This window comes from Hylobates moloch, unplaced genomic scaffold (assembly GCF_009828535.3).
Source record: "Hylobates moloch isolate HMO894 unplaced genomic scaffold, HMol_V3 SCAFFOLD_1, whole genome shotgun sequence".
Taxonomy (NCBI): domain Eukaryota; kingdom Metazoa; phylum Chordata; class Mammalia; order Primates; family Hylobatidae; genus Hylobates; species Hylobates moloch.
In genome coordinates, this window is record NW_026652276.1 from 180,412,711 (window position 1) to 180,435,300 (window position 22,590).

General features: G+C 35.1%; 1 protein-coding gene across 1 annotated transcript in view; it reads right to left on the reverse strand.

Annotated features, from left to right (window-relative positions):
- Positions 1–992: 992 nt before the first annotated feature.
- GNAI1 (G protein subunit alpha i1) overlaps positions 993–22,590 on the reverse strand; it is an 86,309-nt gene continuing 64,711 nt past the window's right edge. The window contains exons 4-8 of the mRNA XM_032761225.2: positions 21,755–21,912; positions 17,257–17,385; positions 9,957–10,086; positions 7,490–7,643; positions 993–3,090 (exon numbers count right to left, since the gene is read on the reverse strand). Of these exons, the coding sequence (XP_032617116.1) occupies positions 2,900–3,090; positions 7,490–7,643; positions 9,957–10,086; positions 17,257–17,385; positions 21,755–21,912 (762 nt within the window). The 3' untranslated portion in view covers positions 993–2,899. The remainder of the gene's footprint in view (positions 3,091–7,489; positions 7,644–9,956; positions 10,087–17,256; positions 17,386–21,754; positions 21,913–22,590) is intronic.

Sequence of the window (22,590 nt, forward strand, 5' to 3'; positions counted from 1 at the left end):
AAATGCTCATCATCACTGGCCATCAGAGAAATGCAAATCAAAACCACAGTGAGATACCATCTCACACCAGTTAGAATGGCCATCATTAAAAAATCAGGAAACAACAGGTGCTGGAGAGGATGTGGAGAAATAGGAACACTTTTACACTGTTGGTGGGACTGTAAACTAGTTCAACCATTGTGGAAGTCAGTGTGGCGATTCCTCAGGGATCTCGAACTAGAAATACCATTTGACCCAGCCATCCCATTACTGGGTATATACCCAAAGGACTATAAATCATGCTGCTATAAAGACACATGCACACGTATGTTTATTGCGGCACTATTCACAATAGCAAAGACTTGGAACCAACCCAAATGTCCAACAACGATAGACTGGATTAAGAAAATGTGGCACATATACACCATGGAATACTATGCAGCTATAAAAAATGATGAGTTCATGTCCTTTGTAGGGACATGGATGAAACTGGAAAACATCATTCTCAGTAAACTATCGCAAGGACAAAAAACCAAACACCGCATGTTCTCACTCATAGGTGGGAATTGAACAATGAGAACTCATGGACACAGGAAGGGGAACATCACACTCCGGGGACTGTTGTGGGGTTGGGGGAGGGGCGAGGGACAGCATTAGGAGATATACCTAATGCTAAATGACGAGTTAATGGGTGCAGGAAATCAACATGGCACATGGATACATATGTAACAAACCTGCACATTGTGCACATGTACCCTAAAACCTAAAGTATAATAAAAAAAATCAATTTATTCCAAAAAATAAATAAATAAATAAATAAAGCAGGAAATAGATTCTCAGAAGGGGTATCAAGAAGGCAATTCCAAATGTAGCATCACATCTCATAGCTTGGAGCAGGGAAAATTTGAGCTTCTGGAGTAGCTGCAATTGTAAAAAGAGCATAGAAAAAGAAGAAATGAAGATACAACAGACTGATACTTAAATTCTAATCCAAAATGTACTTAGCCAATAGGTTTGTAAAATTTTAAAAATTTAAATTTATTAGGATTAACACAATTACACAGAATAAAGTTCAGGATTTCATTAATGATGGCCACCAATATGTGCTTCTTTGTGGCTTTTTAACCCATAATTCTCATGATTCAAATTTATTCATATTATAGTTGAATTTCATACATAGCTTCACAACGTGGATATTACAGGTCCACCAGTAAAATTAATAAAACGTATCTTTCATGAAAGGCACATAAAGAATCTAAGCTAACACATTTAAGGAACTTGGATAACTTTGAATTTCTTTACATTACAAAGACGAAAATCCTCCAAATGAAACAGATATGAATATAGTTTATGGTTACACACACACACACACACACACACGCTTCAACAAATATACTTCAACCCAGTGACAACACATAACTTGGAAACTACTTACCAGCAACGTGTACTGAAAGACTAACTTTTTCCAAGATGAGTAAAAAAAGGAGGGTGGGGTGGGGAGTGCTGTTTACTTCGCTGAAACAAGGTCAGAGATGACACATCATGAATAATCAAAAGAAAATTATTCTATCAAAGCTCAGTATCTAGCTGACACATAACACTTATTTGAGCATACATATAATCAGACTTATTAAATACTATTACTCATTTTCTAAGTGTAATTGTCCATTTCATTCTCAGAAATAATAGTATAATTGAAAAAGAAATGATATAAACTCAAGCAAGTGGAGAAATTTGAATTATCTAAGGGAAAAAAGTAATTTTAACATAGTGTGATAATTATATTTGAAACTAGTTACATGTATAAATTTAAATCTTGCATTGTATCAGCTATAGAGTATTCAAAGATCCTTCTTGTTATCTTCCCAACAAGGAGCCATCATGTATGCTAGGTACGAGACTCCTCAAGAGAAGTAAAAGCCTCACCAATGAATGTCTCAAAATTCATTATGCCCACAGGTTTTTTTTTTTACCCACAGAAATGCTCTTAGGATCCCTCCAAACTTAGTTATAAACAAAAATGTAGTTATTTAAAGTGTATAAAAATTAACATGACATCACCTTTGAGGCAATGCATTAATATCAGCCAAATATTAAAATTCAGAGTGAAAACAAGTGAATAAAAACTAAGTGTTTATATTAAGTCTAAGGCAGTATATCCTCAAAAATCTGAAATTTTAGTTTTTCAAACCAAATCTAATGTGGAATCTAATGTAAAATTAAATTATTTTATTTTCTTAAAGTAGGAAAAATCAAAATGCATACAATGTTTAAATAGTTGATCCAAAGGCAGGTGTATTCATCTTAAGAACATTTCAATAAAACACATAAAATTTAAAGAACAAATCATGTTATTAAAATAGTCTGTGCAATGTTTGTACAAATAACATTTTTATTAATACAAGTATACATATAATCAAGATAAGGGCTGTAATGTTTCCTAATATTAATCACTGTACTTAAAAATTTACAGGACATGAACATAAATAAAGCTGTTTAAAACTGGCAAACGTAGTAATAGTCTGTCATTCAGTACAAGGTATATTTATGTTATTTCCAAAGCCATCACCCTAAAATCCTAAGTTGCCACTCTTAAAACCTAAAAATAATGTCGAAAACCAAAGTCATAAATACATGTATACATACATTTGCATATTTACACTTATGCAGAAATCATCAATATACTAGAGCCCAGCTTTAACACTGTCCTTCAGTTTCACACTGCAGGACCATCTGTCACATTTAAGAAAGGTCCTTCTGTTACTTTCAGTTAAAAAAACAAAACAGAACAACTTTGGTCAGGTCCCAGATGCATTTGCCTTATATTACATTCTGTGTTGCTGCAAGACTCTAGTCTACAGAGATCCATATATAAGTACTCATTTGGTTTGAAAATGCATTTTACCATTAACTGCAAAACTTAAAAGAGACCACAATCTTTTAGATTATTTTTTATGATGACATCTGTTACAGCATCAAAAACAAACTGCACATTCTTAGTATCTGTGGCACATGTGAAGTGGGTGTATATTTCCTTTGTGTCCTTTCTTTTATTGAGGTCTTCAAACTGACATTGAATATATGCAGCTGCCTCTTCATATGTGTTTGATCCTGAGATGGAAAAAGGAAAGAAACATAATGCAAAAAGTTAAAATAACTGCTTAAAATACTGAATTCAGTTTCATACATACAAAACTGAGGTCAGTTTCATACAGTTTCATTCATGGACTCCTTAACTGTGCCTTCCCTTCTAGAATGGGAGACACTATTTCTTCTAAATGAAAAACACTCCATGTTAATTACCTTTAATGACTGTAAGTTATCCCTTAAACAAAAAATTTCCTTTACATGGCATTCCGCGTTCATCATGATCTTTGTTCCTGCCTTAATCCCCAAATGCCAGATCTTTTATCCTCTTATCCTCTGTCCTCTACACCCCAACTCAGATGCTTGATGATGGCATGCTATTTCAGTTCTGGCCCAATGGTGGATCAAAAAATGTTGGCTGAATGCTGATCAGTATTTTTTCCTCCCTTTTCTATATATACATTAATTAGCATTCTTCACTCATTTTTCTTTATTCAAAAATTGTACCAAGGTCTACAATGATGTTTAAGAGTATGAAGTTACAAAAAAAGTGAATGACACACTCCAGCTTTCGGGTTATTGACTATAAAAGACTTCCTCTGAGTACAAACACTCCAGAAATTGTTTGGCAGTATCTAATCACACACATACTCTGACCCCGCAATTCAGTTTCTAGATATACACTTGACAGAAATGTGTATCACTGAAGACATAGAAGAAGTGAGAATGAAAGTACTCAATAACATGAATTAATCTCCTAAGTGTACTGTTGAGCAAAAGAAGCTAGATGCAAAAACATCACATACTGTATGATCCAACAATGTTTGAAAAATGAACTGGTGAGGACAAAAACCTCACCAATTAATAGTGTCTGTGGAACACGTGAAGTGGGTGTATATTTCCTTTGTGTTCTTTCTTTTATTAAGGTCTTCAGTGATTATCAGTGAGTAATCAGTGATTACTCTGTGTATGGGGTGTGAGTGTGTATGTGTGTGTTGGGGGGAGGGTTTGATTGGTTAAGACTGAGAGGAAGCATGATGGGCTTTCTGGGGTCCTGAAGCTGTTTGGTTTCTTGACCTGAGTGGTGGATACTGGTATGTTCACCTTTAAAAACGCACTTATGCTGAGGGTGTGTGTGTACGTATGTATGTATGTACATAATATTATAATATACATTAATGTATATAATGTAATGCTCTATGTAATGCTTCAATAAAAAAACTGAAAAACATTCAAATTCATTTGGAAAAAAACTGTTTAAACACCTCTTTTGTAGTAATAATCCACAATTATCTGCCAGGCTTTCAAGGTCCTCTACTACCCAGCCTGCTCTGCAGTGCCATCATTCTGAGATCCTCTCCTCCACAATGGCGCTCACCCCAGGTCCATGTCGTGAGGACCCAGCATGCAAACTGCCACCTGTGGTACTGCAGTACTTCCTCTTCATTCTACTTCACCAGCTGAGATCTCTGCCTGCCTTCACATTTGTTCAAAATTGGCACTCCATCTAAGTTTTCTTAATTAATCAAATCTAGCTGGGTTCTCTATCACTTAAAAACTTTTTCCTCCTCCTAGAAATAACTATTTCAGTTTTTGTTATACTGCTTTATAGAGTCTTAAATTGTTTTTCAGTGTTGAGTCTCCTAAACTAGAATGTGAACTCTTCAAGAGTGAACATCATACCCCACCAGCCTCATACTCCTTTTATATCTTATAGAATCCAGTGTAATACAATGTGACAACTACCCATACGAATGTTGTGTAATGTGCTATGACAGCATAGATTATGAGATTTTTATTAGGGATAAAAAGGTACCAAAGCTATCATCTTTAAGTTTACATTTTAACTCTTTTATATCACTAGAAAATCACATACTTTTAAAAATCAAATTTTATTAAATCGTAAGTTTCATTCTCCAAAATTTTAAAGCAATCAACAGCATCTTGTTGGCCCACAGAAGTAATGCAACTGTTAAATTAAACTATGTTTCAGCCAAACAGCTTACATTGAGTGCCTAACTCAATTTGCTCTATATATCCTAGGCAGCTAGCGAGATTACCCTAAAAGCTACAACACATATGAATGAACATTCTTCATTCTGATTTTAAGTCTTAAGAAACGAATGGCAAAGCAGGGACAGGACAGCAAATATGATAGACTGTTTTTTAATGTGTGATAGAATTGTCCTGAACAAAGGTAAGTATAGGTGATAACCAGGTTCAAAAATCAAGAACTGGGAGGCTGATGACACAATCAAAAGGGAAAGAGAAGAGATCTGAGTGTAAACAAGAGAAAGAGTTCTGTTTGAGCTTCAGGTGCCAACCAACCAACCAACCAACCAACAACAAAATATGTATGTTCAAGCAGTTGCTAATGTAAATCTAAGGCTCCAGAGAGAAATTAAGGCTGACCACAAAATTTAACCTATTGAGAATAGATATGACTATGAAAGGATAGAGAGCTAAGATGACATGACTGCAGATGAAATTGGTGAAGTGGCAACATACAGTAAAAAGAAGAGGAGGAGAAGTTAGATAACACAGGAGCAGACAGACAGGAGATAAATCAAGTGAGTTGTTTAGGGGCTACACAGGGTTCTTCCACAGCCATAGGAAATTGAGAGTTGCGGCTGAAGCAAGAAGCAACTGAATCAATACTTAGGGCATGCCATGGAGATCTTAAACAATAATCTTAACTCTGGGGATGTGAAAGAATTATGTAATATTCTTTTTGTGCAAAGATTCTGAAGTCAGGTATTCTTATTAACTTAAGCGAAACACAAGCAAAAATTCCTAAACACACTGTCTACTTGGCAAGGAAAGAGCTAACAAGCATATCCTTAGCTGCTCTAAAATCCCCGTAGGTATACAATATTTATGGATTCACTTGGGGAATCTGGTACTATGAATTAGTACAAAATGGCTACATCATAGAATATGATAAAAATAAACTGAAAAATACATTCAAATAAGGGAAAAATTAAGCCATCTTGACTCTGGATAACTTATTTCTAATAAGCACAAAAAAATGTTCCTGAATACAGTAATTTAGGACTATGACTTTCAAAAAGAAAGCGAAGTTTTAAAGCAACCGTGTGAAATCAGTTTGAACGGAAGTTCACAGTATACAAAAAGAGCTGTAAGTAACATGATTATATTTACCAAAGAACCCTCCCCTTTTGGTTCCACTGAATGTTTAATTAAATGTAGCCTAGTCGTTAATGGTCTAGGAGCAGGACAATGGACTTGGGTCTGGAACTGGACTCTGGCTTCATGAAGCCCCGGTATTCTCATTTGTATGGGTAGGGATACCTGAGCACTGACATCACAGGGTTATCTTAACATTTCCTGTAAAATGGCAGTGAATACTCATCATACAATTTACTCAACACAAGACTGAGGAAAATTCTGTTTATAAAAAAACAAGTTCTTGAGACTTAAAAAAAAAAAAACAGGAAGAGTGGGGTGAGGGTAAATAACTAAACTCTTCAAACTATCTAGATTTGGAGATTACATAAACCAGTGGTAATCAAACTCCCTGTTTTTTTAAGGCATATTGAATGCTCTTCACTAAAATAAAACTTTACTCAATACGTAAACCAGATGAAAGCTGAGTTACTCTGCTTTAATGAAAAAGTTATAAGGTGGTGGGTGCAGGGGGCAGTAATTAGCTCTGTTCCCTCTACCCATCTCCACCTTCAACAGCAACCCAGGAGGTGCTCCAAGGAACTAAACTGAACTAAAACTAATGTTTTAGCCCAACTCCTGACTTCGCAGATGGAATACTGAGACCTAGGTGAACTAACTGCCTTGTTCAAGATCAAAGAGCTAATTATGGAAAAGTCAGGACTGTACTTCAGGTCTACTTTCCTCACTCCAGGGAATTTTCCATCAGAGTAAAATTAAAGCACTATTAACAGTCTCATTACCAAAGTTTAGGCTTCTTGTGAAACCTTCCCTGCCCTTCTGGAAGAGTTAGCTGCCTCAACGATCCTGTCTTCATTTCCCCTTACTATAATGTTCATGTTCCTTTTTAGCAGTAGGTTGCACTGCTATTGCTTGTTGTTTAAGTATGTCTGTCTTTGAGATTAGATGGTGGGCAGAGACATGTCTTATTTATTGTACATCACACAGTACCTGATATGAAATCTGTTAACTGGATTTAAAAAATAGTATTTTAACTTGGAGTCATCACTAAAAATTATCTAACAGCTTTTCCATAAAATGAATACATTATTTTCAGTAATTTCATTCACATCTTAAGAAATGTTTGTGCTCAACTGCAGTTTGATAAATAATACCCCTTAAAGGTCTAAGAATCACTAAGCCAAGAGATTTAAATTAACAACTGAATTCTTGCCTTAGGGGAAGTTTCACTTAGAAATATGTAACTTGACAAGTTATTCCCAGAAAAGTAAAATACCTGCATATTCTGGATAGCATATAGTGAGAGGGCTCTTTTTGATTTTTTCTTCAAAGAGATCCTTCTTATTTAGAAAAAGTATAATGGATGTATCTGTAAACCACTTGTTGTTACATATGCTGTCAAACAATTTCATGCTTTCATGCATTCGATTCTGAAATAGAAAAAATAAAACCAATTGTCACTAACAGCAAGGATTTTTGAGGACTATTTTAAAAAATAATAGGTGTTGTAATAAAAGAGTTTAGTCACTGAAAAATACATAACATATCACAAAAATACATTTCTGCCATTTCAGAACACACTTTCACTTTAAGTGAGAGAAGTGTCTAATCATCTTTCATCACTTTTTGCATTCAACTTTTACTTGCTAAGTGCCCACTATATGTCATGCTCTGTGCCAGGGAACATCCTGCTACAGGACATTATAATCTAGGGATGTGAAGTGTGAACATGTGAAAAGAAATGACATTGTCATAGAGTTCATTTCATCTAAGTTTCCATTAAAAGAGGTTTTTAAAGATTAATAAATTAAATTGAACAAGCTAAGACCCAATTAGCCCAATACTCTAAATATTATAATAAATATAAATACTAGAAGGACAATTTCAATTCCTGTTTCTTGACCTTCCAGGATCTGTGCTCATCAAAGAGGACACTGATACATTTTATAGTGCTGAAATGAGAGAAATGAACATGTGGTGTTGCATTGCACCTACTGCACTATAATTTCATATACTTGATTTTAAAAATACAATCGTCTCTCGGTATACTCAGGGGGATTAGTACAAAGACCCCCAAGGGTACCAAAATCTGCATACACTCAAGTCCAGCAGGTGGTTCTGTGGAACCCACATAGAGGAAAAGCTGGCTTTCTGTATACTAAGGTTTTGCATCCCATGAATGTGCTTGTTTGAAAAAAATTTTCATATATGTGGACCCATGCAGCTTAAACCCCTGTTGTTCAAGGGTCAACTGAACAAAACCGACTTTTCTACTCTTTTTTTCCCCCACTTTGTAATAAAGTTAACTTAAAATGACAAAGTTTTACATTTCTATTTAAAAACATTTCCCCCATATTAATGGTACATTGAAACCTATCTGAAAATTACAGGGCAGCAACAAAGCATAACATATGTTAAAGATTTACTAGCTGGGTGCGGTGGCTCAGGCCTGTAATCCCAGCACTTTAGGAAGCCAAGGTGGGTGGCTCACCTGAGGTCAGGAGTTTGCAACCTGCCTGGCCAACATGGTGAAACCCCATTTCTACTAAAAATACAAAAAAACAGCCTGGACAACATGGTGAAACCCCATTTCTACTAAAAATTCAAAAATCAGCTGGGTGTGGTGGCACGTGCCTGTAATCCCAGCTACTTGGGAGGCTGAGGCAGGAGAACTGGCTTGAACCTGGGAGGTGGAAGTTGCAGTGAGCAGAGATGGTGCCACTGCACTCCAGCCTGGCAACAGGGCAAGACTCCGTCTCAAAAAAACAAACAAAAAAAAAAAAAAAAAAAAGATTTACTAAACTAACAGAAGTAACAAAGTAAGAAAAGGGAATCTTGGACTACTATGTAACTATATTTCCATGTGCTATGTTGATATTAGATATAGAAATGCATAGTTAAGCTTACAGGCTTGAGGTGAGATTGACTCTCCATGTTTTCCTTTTCCTCAAGATCCACCTGTGCTTCTCTAGTATATCTCTCTTTTATTAGACAAATTGAAAAGTTAGAGGAAAGACCCTGTACTTTCAAATTGTTATAGACATTAGAAAGAATTTTTTTTTTTTTTTTATTATACTTTAAGTTTCAGGGTACATGTGCACAATGTGCAGGTTTGTTACATATGTATCCATGTGCCATGTTGTTTTGCTGCACTCATTAACTCGTCATTTAGCATTAGGTATATCTCCTAATGCTGTCCCTCCCCCCTCCCCCCACCCCACAACAGTCCCCAGAGTGTGATGTTCCCCTTCCTGTGTCCACGAGTTCTCATTGTTCAATTCCCACCCAAGAGTGAGAACATGCGGTGTTTGGTTTTTTGTCCTTGCGATAGTTTACTGAGAATGATGTTTTCCAGTTTCATCCATGTCCCTACAAAGGACATGAACTCATCATTTTTTATGGCTGCATAGTATTCCATGGTGTATATGTGCCACATTTTCTTAATCCAGTCTATCGTTGTTGGACATTTGGGTTGGTTCCAACTCTTTGCTATTGTGAATAGTGCCGCAATAAACATACGTGTGCATGTGTCTTTATAGCAGCATGATTTATAGTCCTTTGGGTATATACCCAGTAATGGGATGGCTGGGTCAAATGGTATTTCTAGTTCTAGATCCCTGAGGAATCGCCACACTGACTTCCACATTAGAAAGAATTTCTTAAGAATTTTTCTGAGAAAAATTCTTGGCAACACCTTCAGCTCTTCAAATTTCAAGCTCAACTCTTAAAGTAGTTCTACTTGCCATTTCTTCATCTTCAGCTAGAACCAGGTCGTAGTCACTCAGTGCTACACAGAAGATGATCGCTGTCACTCCTTCGAAGCAATGAATCCACTTCTTCCGCTCAGATCTCTGACCTCCCACATCAAACATTCTGTTAAGAGGAGAAATGAGTTAACATCACATTAAATGTTCAAAAAGCTCTGAGAAGTTCTTTAATGCTAACAAAAAAAGCTCTGAATAATTGTGGAAATGTCTGATGAAAAGGAAGGAAAGAAAGACTTTATGGGAGAAAAAAATGTCACAAACTGGACTTCTCAAAAGGGGAAAAAAATCTGCTAGTTTTTAAAATTTTTGATTGAAGGGAGGGTATCTCTAAAAAAAAAAAAGCAAAAACAAAAATACCCTCAAAAAACGAGATATTAACACACATGAGAACACTTAGAACATTAAAGCAAATACAAATGAATGGACTGCACTATGTAAACACTGAGAAGTCACATGAAGCAACTGGGGAACACAGAGATCAAAGAGTAAATACTCCATTTGCCACAGTCACGGAACATTGAAGGCAGAGAACAGAGATCCCTCCTCCTACTAAAACATGTCGTTTTAACTCAGAAGTAATAAGCAGGGCTTTGATGTAAAGAAGAAACCATTTCAGGTAAGAAAATGTAGGGCAAGCAAATAAAATTCAGATAGGGTAGGTTTGCATAAAAAGTAAAATCATGATACATTACAAAATGAGAGAATTGAAATATGAAATAAATGAGGGATCCTACTGAATGGCCTTAAAATTTAGAATGAAAAAAATTCAACTTTTATACAATATACAATAGTGAATCACTATAGGTTAGTGAACAAAGTAGTAGCAAAATCAAACAATATAAAGACAATAGTCTATTCCTTTTCTTATAAGACTTTATAAAGTTAAGCAAAAGTTAAAATTTGCATAGACTACATTATGCAACCTAGAAATAACCACTTATATAATGAAAACACTATGTTAACTGGTACATTTTTAAAGGCTCCATTTATCTAGATGGTGCACTAATTAAAATAGTCCCTATTTAATTCCCAGGCAAAAAGAATTTTCCCTACAGAGCAGTACTGGCCTATAAACCAAATCTGAGGACATCAACTAGTATTGTTACTTTTATGATCACTTAAGTGAAGCCGGCTTCTTCATTCTTTTGGCTTAGCTGGTACCGTTGTTCATTAAATTCAGGTAAGCTATATACAAAATGTTTCTACCACAAAATAAATCACAGACTTCAGATGTGAAAAGCATAGCTGGTAATAAAGATCAAACAAGAACAAAATAAATGACAGTAAATTAAAATGATTTAAATTGGGTTACCATTTGCTAAAATGCCCAGGAACACAATTTGAAAATAACTTTACTGAAAAGATAGCATATCTCAGGTAACTCCTCTGATTAGACGTCACACATCCCCTGTCCATCCAATAATAGATGTCAATAACAACCCAAATGACCCTAGCCCACATTTCCTCTCTGTGATGGTATAGTTTTGTGTGTTAACTTGGCTATGCCATCATACATTTATCTAGGTATTATTTAATGAAACATTTATTTAGATGTTGCTGTAAAGGTATTTTATAGATATGATTAACATCTGTAATCATAAGTTAACTTTAAGTAATGAATACTGTCCTTAATAATATAATAGCCCTCAATCACTCTACAGGCTAAAACTGGCAAAAACTGAGGTTTCCCACAAGAAAATGTAATTCTTCCTCGACAATGTTATGACAATTCATGTCCAAGCTTGCCAGCCTACCCTACAAACTTCGGACTTGTTAGCCTTCATAATCCCATAAACCAATTCCTTGAAATAAACATAACCTACTGGATCTGCTTTTCTGTTGAATACTGATGACACAACTTAAGTGCAGAGAGCGAGGTGCTACTCTAACAAATACCTAAAAACATGGAAGTGACTTTGGAATTGGGTAATTTGTAGGAGGTAGAAGAATATTTAAGCATTTGACAGAAAAGAAAACTACACTATCTTGAAGAGATTGCTGGTAGAAATAGGGAGATTAAAGACAATTCTGGTAAGAGCTGAGATGGAAATAAAGCTGGAAAGAACCTTCTGTTGTCTTAGAGAATACATGTATCATTATGGACAGAATGTTGGTGGATATACAAATGTTAAAGGAGCTTTTAACGAGGCCTCAGAAGGAAATGAAAACATGTTATACACTACAGGAAAGACAGTTCTTGTTATAAAGTGGCAAACAGCTGGCTGAACTGTGTGTTCTAGCGCTGAGTGGAAGGTGCAACTTCTAAGCAATGAACTTGGATATTTAGCTGAGGAAAACTGCAGGCAAAGTTTAGAAGGCTGCAGTTTCCTGCTTGCTCCTTCTAGTAAAATGAGCGTGGAAGAGAGAAACTGAGGAATGAACTATTAAGCCAAATGGAACCAGACACACAGGGAAGGAGGACATGTGATGACAGGTGGAGAATGGTCATGGTCATAAACAAAGAACTCAAGAGTCTAAGCTAGTGGTTCTCAAACTTTGATGTGATTCAGAATGTTAGGAGTCAGACATTACTAGTTTGGGGGACCATCCTTTTGAGGATCAATTAATCCCCAAGCCAATTAATTAATCCAGAAGCAACAATGACAGAGAAATGATATTACAAATGATCAAACTGCTGAAGTTTGTTGGAAATCAGAGAGAGCTAGATGAAGATAACAACTAGAAGAAACAAGAATTTTTATCACTGCTTTCATTTTTCCATATAATGGTAGCTAAAAATGTACAAGCATTATTCATTGCTCTACACTTATATTAGAAGTATCTTCATTATTTTATATACTGTTAAGTTCTGAACTTCTATTTAAAAAGAGCAAAAATATAGTATGTTCTCCTTCATAGGAAAAGATGAGTTTAAACCAATATCACATAGGAAATGAATGTGAGTTTTCTTAGGGATTCTGAAGGGTGGGGTGGAAGGAGATGTTGGACATGCTGAGAAGTGATCATTTATGCCTTAGACTAGCATCTAATACCACTGTCACCCAAACTAACTGGTACAAAGCTAGCTAACCATATATGGACATCAAACTCATAAACTGGATGTTGCATTCCCAAATGCATAACACATTTATACTACTATAGAAATGAAATAGAAATTTATCTCATATTATGATAATTTTAGGAAAGAATGCTTTATATCTGGCAAAAAAAAGTAAAATAAAATTGCTGATTCTTTAATTAAAGCAAAATGATCCACATAGACACTGGCCATAAATGCCTAATCACAGGGATAATATGAATTCTTAAATTATGATGCCCTATTGCCTCATTTTGAATTTGTTAATACCAATTTTTTAATGTGAAACTGAAATTTTACTCAGCAGTTAAAATTAAACAAAGAATTACAACATGAAGAGCACAAAAAAACCACAAAATGATGACCACACTCAAGAGTTCCCAGTAGAATTATTCTAAATGCATTTCTGCTCTCATTCATCTGAGGCTCACTTAACCCATAAAAAGCAAAGCTGAAACTATATGCTAGTAATGATAGTAATTTAACAGAATTCAAAATCCAAAATAAGACAAAGTTTATCTGAGGTTCCTGACAAACCTGTGTTTATCTTTAAGTCACTGAATAAAAACAGCAACTAAATACATCAACCTCAACCAAGAAGCCTAAATGGAGTATGATAAATGAACCTCCTGCAAGGATAATGTTGAAAGTCAACTTTACTGAATCCCAGTATTTGCTGGACGTTGAAATGACAAGTTTGAAAAACCTAGGCTGGAAGTGAAAACTATGGTCCTGAAACAAATGTTTAAGAGTGCATCTGACCAAGATGAAAAGTGAATTTTATATAGTCAGACTGCCTTAAGTACCAAATAATCGATTTAATATTTGCCTTTGCCACTTATTACTATGTATGAAGTTCTCACTTTTACAACATTTTTCATAGGCAATAACTCATTTTATTTTTAAGCCTCTAACACGGAGCAAAACTGTAATAGCCCGTTAAGAAACTTAACCAAGTTTACCCAACTACTTATTAGGGGAACCTAGGTCTAGAATCTTTACTTGTTAACTCCAACTCCACACATTTTCTCCTCAGACAATATTGGTTAGAAATACAGTAGTTCCCCCTTATTCCTGGTTTCACTCTCTGCAGTTTCAGTTACCTGTGGTCAACCAAGGTCCAAAAATATTACAGTATTTTGAGAAAGTGAGACCACATTCACATACCTTTTAATTATAGTATGTTGCTATGATTGTTCTATGTTATTATTAGTTGTTAGTCTCTTACTGTGCTGAATTTATAAACTTTATCATACATATGTATGCCTACGAAGAAACATGGTGTATATAGGGTTCAGTACTATCAGCAGTTTCAAGCATATATGGGGGTCTTGGAACGTATCCCCCTTGAATAAGGGAGGACTACTGTAAGGCATTACCTGAACATAATTTAAGTTTGCTTTAGAACATAATTTTTAAAACAAGGTGAACAAAACCAAAATCAGAATCTAAGGTATACTAGGTTAAAAAAAAAAAATTCTAAGTCCCAATCTAATAGTGAACTTCCTTGTCATTAAAATCACTTCTTAGTTTTAAGATAAAATGACAATATTCTCCAGATCAGACATATCTGATTATTTGAAATCAGAGTATTGAGTTTGTTTATTTAATATTATGGAAATAGTAATGAGCAGATTAAAAGAAGTTAAATGATTTCAGTAAGAGATAACGACAGCAGCACAAAATGTCCACTGAGGGCTTTTTTTTTTTTAGAAAAGAATGAAAATGAAAAAAAAAAGCATATGCAAAACCATAGCATATTAAAGCACAAAGCTAATGTTGCCAGATAAATTAATTATTACCTATATCTTTGTTTAAGAAAGTAGGTCAATGTTTGTTTTTTGGGGAGAAGTAGCCATGAAAAATTGAAATAAAGCTTTAGTTTTCTGGAAATTTCAATTACATGAACCACATGTAAATCAGTGACAAGTGATAGTAACAAATGTATTAAATTTAAAATACTTATGGAAGCAATCAGAAGTATCGTTGCATATAATTTAACAGTGTTCACTACTTGCAACAGTGAGATTTCTTTATGAGATGAACTGATAATTATTTTTTCTCTCACTAGGAACCTTTTTTCCAAGATGATTTTAGAAATTCTGCTTTATCATCACGACCATTTCAGAGCAATAGAGATAGCTGAAGCAAAGCCTAATCCATAATTCACAGTAAAGATTTATTTAGAATGATTATGTTGAATCATATAATTTTTAATGAAAATTAAAAAGACAAAATAATTTCAATAAAGATATGGGACACTCCATTTGCAAACCAAATGCAGATAAATTACTTTTTTGCAAACAGAATTAATATAACAGTTTATTCTTCTTTTTGCTTTTGTAATCTTCTAAAAATTCTTTTTGGTATTGTGGGGATGGAGTTGGGTAAAAGGGAGATATATACACAGTCTTGTAAAGTTTGAATTTCTACAAAGAAACCAAAAACCTCCACTAAACATAATCTTAAAAAAAAATCACAACCTGGTAACAAATGATTTATCTAATCCTTCATTGTATTTAAAAGTTGAAATTTAGAAAAACATGAAATATTAAAATTTTCCTTAAAAAACAGATCATGAACACCTTTTCTAATCCAATTTCCTGCAGTGACAACTGGAGTGTGCTCAATTTGGGTCAACGTATCTATAAAGCTCTGCAGCTGTGAGATGATACCTAATTGATGCCCATGACTGCAGTGGCAATCTTCCTTAAAATCAATCTTAACTTTGTTGGGTTAAAAACAAACAAAAATATCCCTATCTGTTAAACTTAAAAGAACAACAACAAAATCTCTGTAAGTCTATAACTCATTTAATTCTAGCATTTTTATTATTTTCATTTCCAGGAATACTTACTAGTGAATATGTGGTGTAGGACATGCATAGGTTTTAATATTGTGTGAATAATGTGACCCTATTATATTCATATAAATTAGTCATTGACTTCAGACAGGCCTCCCAAAGCTGTTCAAGGGCTTTGTGTTTGGTGTTCCTTCAGCTGAACACTCAACTGGCACTTGGGACATGTGACATTTTAAATGAACGTGAATTACAAGAAACCAGTAGATTTAAAAAAAAAGAACTTCTGCCTCTTTATTTAGCTTCAATGTACTGAAGTAAGTAACACTAAGAAGCAAAAAAGGAACATCTGTATTTTTTAATTAGTATTTTTTAACATCAAGTAACACTACAGGGGTCTTAGATGTCTATGAAAATACGGAAGTTTTGTTTCAGTAGAATATCCTGTGATGTTACCTTATTAATGTTTATATCTTTACATAGGCTACATAATTTTTTTCATGATTTTACTATTACTTTAATAGAAATGATGAATAACAGTACAGACTTAAAGGCAATTTTGTTTGGGCGAACAATGAAATGAGTAAGTGGAGCATTTTAGAAGAAGAAAGTCATGATAATGACTAGCAGATGACCTGGAAGGGAAACAGATTAAAGTAACTGACCAGGAAGGCTGTATAAGATAAAACAAGACTCTGCAAATGAAAACATTCTATTTCTTTTTGTTTAGTCCAACGGTTTTCCTCATACCTTGGAAAATGTTATTTACTGGAGAAAGAGAAAAGTAGTTTTGTAAATTTGAATACGATATTTTACTAAACTTTCCTGAACCTCGTTCATCATAAAATGAGGGAACTGGAAAAACATGCACTCCAAGACCCCTTGCATTTCTAAAGACTACAATTTGGTGCTTTTCTGCTCTGACCTCAGTAAGTGGATATTCAGCACACTTTAAATGAATACTTATCATGAAATAGTGCATAAGGACTACCTTCATAGGGAAGGTAAGTTCCCTATGAAGAAAACTGCTCACAAAAAAATTGTTAAAGGTGCTCTTCTTAATATTTCCATAAATAAGCACTTATACTATCAGTAAAACTTGCTCTCTTTTTACCTAAAAATAGATGGCAACACTTTCCGAAAACACAGTATATTAGAGCAGAATTTTCTGTTTAGAAATAAAAGCCAAAAACTATTTTGTTTGAATCACTGTAAAAACTACAGGCAAAACAGAATTTGTCTGGATAGATTTTCTTAAATAAAAATATTCCTCTTAGGAATGTTTTTTTTGACATCTTTCACCCAAAAATTCTTTTGTCCAATCATCTGAAGAAAGTTTTTTTCCAACTGTAAAAATGTTGTAAACTTTTATTATACCTTTTATTTCTAAAGCAATGTGTTATCTAAATTTAGAAATCATATATTTCAAAGCTACTCACTTAAAATGAAGATCTTTGAAAGTAAAATGGGTTTCAACAATTCCTGTAGTTTTCACTCTAGTTCTGAGAACATCTTGTTGAGTCGGGATGTAATTTGGTTGAGCTATTCTGTCCAAGTCATTCAAATAGCTGAAAAAAATTAAACAAAACAACATGTTAATGGTAAATACAGCCAATAGAGATCATCCAAAACAAAAATTAAAACACATTTCAATACAAGCGATAATCTGAAATCACTAAAAGTTTTAAAATTTGTGTGTAAAGATATAAACCAGTTTAAGCTTGTATCTTATATTCTTATATAACTCCCACGGAAATAAAAATGTTTACACCTCTGCAACCACAAAGCTCTTTTAGTGTTTTTTAAATGTGTACTTTATTTCTTAGGGACAGTTTATCAGTGATTCAAAGGAAAAAGAATAACTTAAAAAAAAAAAAGCTAATACACACCATGTGTTTGTTTCTTAGAATTCTTTATCACACCTTTTGGATACAGCACTGTGTTTATGATCCAGACATCACTCTTTTTTATTGAAGATTTTTAAAGTCTTAATTTTGGAGCAGTCGTGATGAAAGCTCTGCCCAAAGGCTGAATGAGATGTTTCTTTTCAAAAAGTCTTATGTCACATACAGGAAAACAGCACATATTCCTTTACGCTGCACTTTACTGCTCTCTAAATCAATACGTTTTAGTCACTCATGTAATACTCTCTGCCACTGGTGCTACATATGTTGTGATATAAAAATGTAGTGGTATCATCCCATGCAATGTAAGAGAGTAAGTTATCTTGTATCAAATTATATGATATAGTCAGCAATTCACAGAAAGTACAGGTATGGAGAGATTAATGTGGACCTAGGTGATTAAAGAAGGATTCATGGATAGTGAGGGGTCTAAACAGAAACATGAATAACGGGGATGGAAGAAAAGGAACGACACTGCCCCAGGAGAAGCTGTCAATCAGTATGGAGATGGGAATAGTTGCATGTTCTTTCTTGGAGAGTAAAGCCACTAGTAAGCTATATAAAGCCTTAAATGAGGAGTTTGGAATGAGTCCTAAGGTCAGCTGAATGTAGAGACCATCACCGCAGTGTTTTTATTACGAGACCTATAAGGTGACTGATAACTTAGAAATAAAAAAATGTTTTAGACAGTCAAGTGTATGTATGTGGTAATTATACTAGAATACATACAGAGATGACAGCCTGAGTTACCTGTATTGTATTTACGGAATTTAAGAGAATCTTATTATCACATTGGTGATAATCCTCCAGTACTTTCTCTGTGCTTTTAATTCCAAATGTTCTACTTTACTGTAAGCAAATCTGACTTAACAAATCAAACAAGCCATGGCAAGATTTTACTGCCTCTTTAAAATAACGAGCTACTCTTATTTAAAATGTTCTTTGATTACTCACAGATTTCTTTGCTTAAAACTGTTATAGTTCGCCAGGCGCGGTGGCTCGCGCCTGTAATCCCAGCACTTTGTGAGGCTGAGGTGGGTGGATCACGAGGTCAGGAGATCAAGACCATCCTGGCTAACATGGTGAAACCCCGTCTCTATTAAAAATGCAAAAATCAGCTGGGCGTGGTGAGGCGTGCCTGTAATCCCAACTATTTGGGAGCCTGAGGCAGGAGAATCGCTTGCACTTGGGAGGCCGAGGTTGCAGCGAGCCAAGATCACGTCACTGCACTCCAACCTGGCAACAGAGCCAGACTCCGTCTCAAAAAACAAAAAAACAAAAACAAAAAAACCAGAAACAAAACAAAACAAAAAAAACTGCTATACTTCAAAAAAATCTCCAAAAATAATATTTCAATAAGACAAAGAAGAAAAGGAGGCACTGTGAAAAATTCTGATTGTTTTAAATGATTACAAATTTAAAGTGTGAATTGGTGGCTAGTCAGTCCCAATGGGCAACTTGACAGCATCTTAGCATCCCCAGTCAAGAATTCATAGATCAAGATGCCCTCTAATCACTACGGACAAAAATGTTTCTAAGACTTTCTTCATTCCCAAAAAGCAGCCGCATTAGTGCCATCTTAAGGTCACAACTATTAGAAATAAAATAATGTAAAACTAAAGCAACATATTTTTCATTTTATAATTTTAATTCTTTTTTCTTTGAGACATGGTCTTGCTCTGTCACCCAGGCTGGAGTACAGCTGCACAGTCATAGCTCACTACAGCCTCAACCTTCTGGGCTTGGGTGATTCTCCTGACTCAGCCTCTCAAGTAGCTAGGACTACAGGGACAGGCCACCATGCTGGCTAATTTTTTTATTTTTACTTTTTGTAGAGACAAGGTCTCAGTATGTTGCCCAGGCTGGTCTGGAATTCCTGGGCTCAATCCTCTCACCTCAGCCTCCCAAAATGCTGGGATTACAAAGCATGAGCCACCAATGCCTGGCCTATGTTTCTGTTAACTCACGTCCAAGTAGAGTGCAAAGGAGAGAGGGTCTTGGACAAGAGACTGAGGGGGTCTGGAAATTCCCCCATATAGTGAGAAAGAGAACTTCAATCTGTCATTCCCAAGTAGTACCCCTTAATTATTGAAGTAGCTCCTTTTGCTGGGCTTAACTCAAAGCAATCTTCTCATAATAGTGACTCGCACTTAAATCTCTACAGATGCTGGTGGTGTCAAAGCAAATATGGTTCAAGAGTTGGGTTCTTCCTGTAAGTATTTTTTCTAATTTGTCTTCTAGCCTCTGTGATGTCTGGTTTATGAATTCATTCATTATTAAACAAGATCATATTGAGTGATGACTGTGTCAGGCTATGGGAATATAATATTAGGTAAAAACACATTACTGAATTTACAATGTAATGGCAGAGACAGAAAATAATCAAATATTCACAAAGTAAATAGAAACAAAATAACCTCAAAATAAATGTAAAGCTGAAGAAAAAGTACATTAGGAGTACCTAAAACTGGAGAGCAAGCACCAACTCAGTGGGTCAAGGAATATTTCTTTGTATAGGATATGATACCAGTTGGAGAGATGGGCTACATATTCAATATGTTTATGTTATATATACAGGTATAAACCATGTAATAATACATATGGTTAATACAAGTGTAAAATGTTAAAAATATGGATTAAGAAATACAGGGTTATAAAGATTGATGTGGGTGATACAATATTCATTATTTCCTAAACACACTTAATCACACAACATATAGTACCTAGTCTGATGCTGAACAAATAATATCATTCGCTCTTCAGGAGCCACATCTCATTTATTTATTCATTGTGGCAAAGTGCATGCATTCACCTAGACCTTTCAAAATTTGTCATCTATCTAATCCTTACTTGTGTCCCTAACAGCCAACAGCTGTGTCAAGAAAATGGAACAATCCTGGAAAGTAAAACAAATGCAGAACATAGGTTTTAAGAGCAATTAATGCCTAATACATATCATATAGGAATTTTGAGTATGTGTGGCAAATTATAAATTTATTTTTTTGTTTTTGGTGTTGTTCTATGGAGATCACCAAACAGAAAGCTCCCTGATTAGGTTTTTTTTTTGTTTGTTTCTTTTTTTTTTTTTGAGACAGGGCCTCACTCCATCTCCAGTCTGGAGTGCAGTGGTACAATCACGGCTCACTGCAAACTCAAACTCCTGGGTTCAAGCAATCATCCTCTCTCAGCCCCGCTGAGTAACTGGGTCCACAGGTGTGCACCATCACGACTGGCTAATTTTTGTATTTTTTGTAGAGATGGTGGGGGGAGGTCTCGCTAAGTTACCCAGACTGGTCTCAAACACCTGGGCTCAAGTGATCTGCCCACCTTAGCCTCCCAAAGTGCTGGGATTATAAGCAATGAGCCACCTCACCCAGCCTCCCTGATTAGGTTTCATCACAACTTGCTTTGCAAACTTTCTGGGGCCACCACCTGAAAATTCAGGGCAGATTTTTCTTCCAAAAAACTGTACTTAAATATCTGGAAACAGTGCCAAATACAGCCGGGCACACACACAACTGACAATTTTCAAATACAGAGCTATTTTACTTAGTCAAAAAATACCTTGCAGTCATCTTGCACTCCTTCAAAAAATCCCTACTTATATTACCTGTCATTGGACAAGTAACTCTTCTCAGGCACTGCTAATATAATGAAAAGAACTCAAATCGGTTACACTCTCATTAAGATAGCTCCAAGTAAACTAGAAATACACCCCAATTCAGAGTGGATTTTGGAAAGTTCCAGTTACTTTCTTGAAAAGAGAATGGAAAAGGTACCATTCTCCATGTTTCAATTAGAGTTACATAGCATGAGTCTCTTGAGACACTATTGAACATATAGGAAATAACGTTGCTATCTACACACACACAACACACATAAGACAGATAAAGTTTTAAAATATTGTCGTCCTGAATATCCTAAGCTGTACAAGAATGTGTCAGCCAATTCTGCAATAAAATTGACTTGGAAGTATATTTGACTTGCAAGTAATTATTCATGATAGTTTAGTTCTGAAGTTATGATTACTTACTATGCTGCAGAATCATTAAGCTGGTACTCTCGGGATCTGTTGAAACAGGCTTGTACACCACTATCTTTCCACAATCTCTTTATAACTCCAGCAAGTTCTGCAGTCATAAAGCCTTCTTCGGCAGCTCCAGCTAGCACAAAGAGTTGGCGTGCATCATCCTGAACATTCAAAGGACATTTTTTAAGTAAAAAGGGATACGTTACAGATAAAAAGTACAAAGGAGACAATTTTAGAGTTAAAAAAAAAGGCAATAGTGAATTTCCTTTGTTTTTATTAACGTGTCATTACTTTTCTCTAAGGCACCACTTAAAAATTGGTTTGACCAAAAGACAATAATCATACATCATATGTCTATGTTTTGTGGTGTTAGTAGTATCTGTCAAGGCACTAGGAAGCTGGAAGAATAATTAAGGTTCCGGCTAATAAAGGGGACATTAGCCAATTATCCACTAACAGTTTGTTGTGGATTGAAGATGATGATTTTTGAGAAAACAGAAGAAGAATCTATGTCTTCTTCCTCTCTCCTCAAAATGTTTTCTAAACTAAGAAACACAACTTTCTATCTTAAAGATTAGAGATAGAATTGAATTAAGTGTTAGCTTTCTGATATACCTTACAGTTGCAAAGTAAGTTCAGAGAAGGGAGAAATCAGTGTGGAGTGGGCAAGACCAGAAGACTAATTTCATATAATGGTCTGAGATTTTCAGGAGATTTTAAGTATGGACACATTAAAATCAATGGGGCAGCAGTGGGAGCAGGTGTTTTGCTAATCCAGGCATAGAAAACAAAATAAGCACAGCTTTGGAGTAGAAATACTCATGATATATATAGAGGAC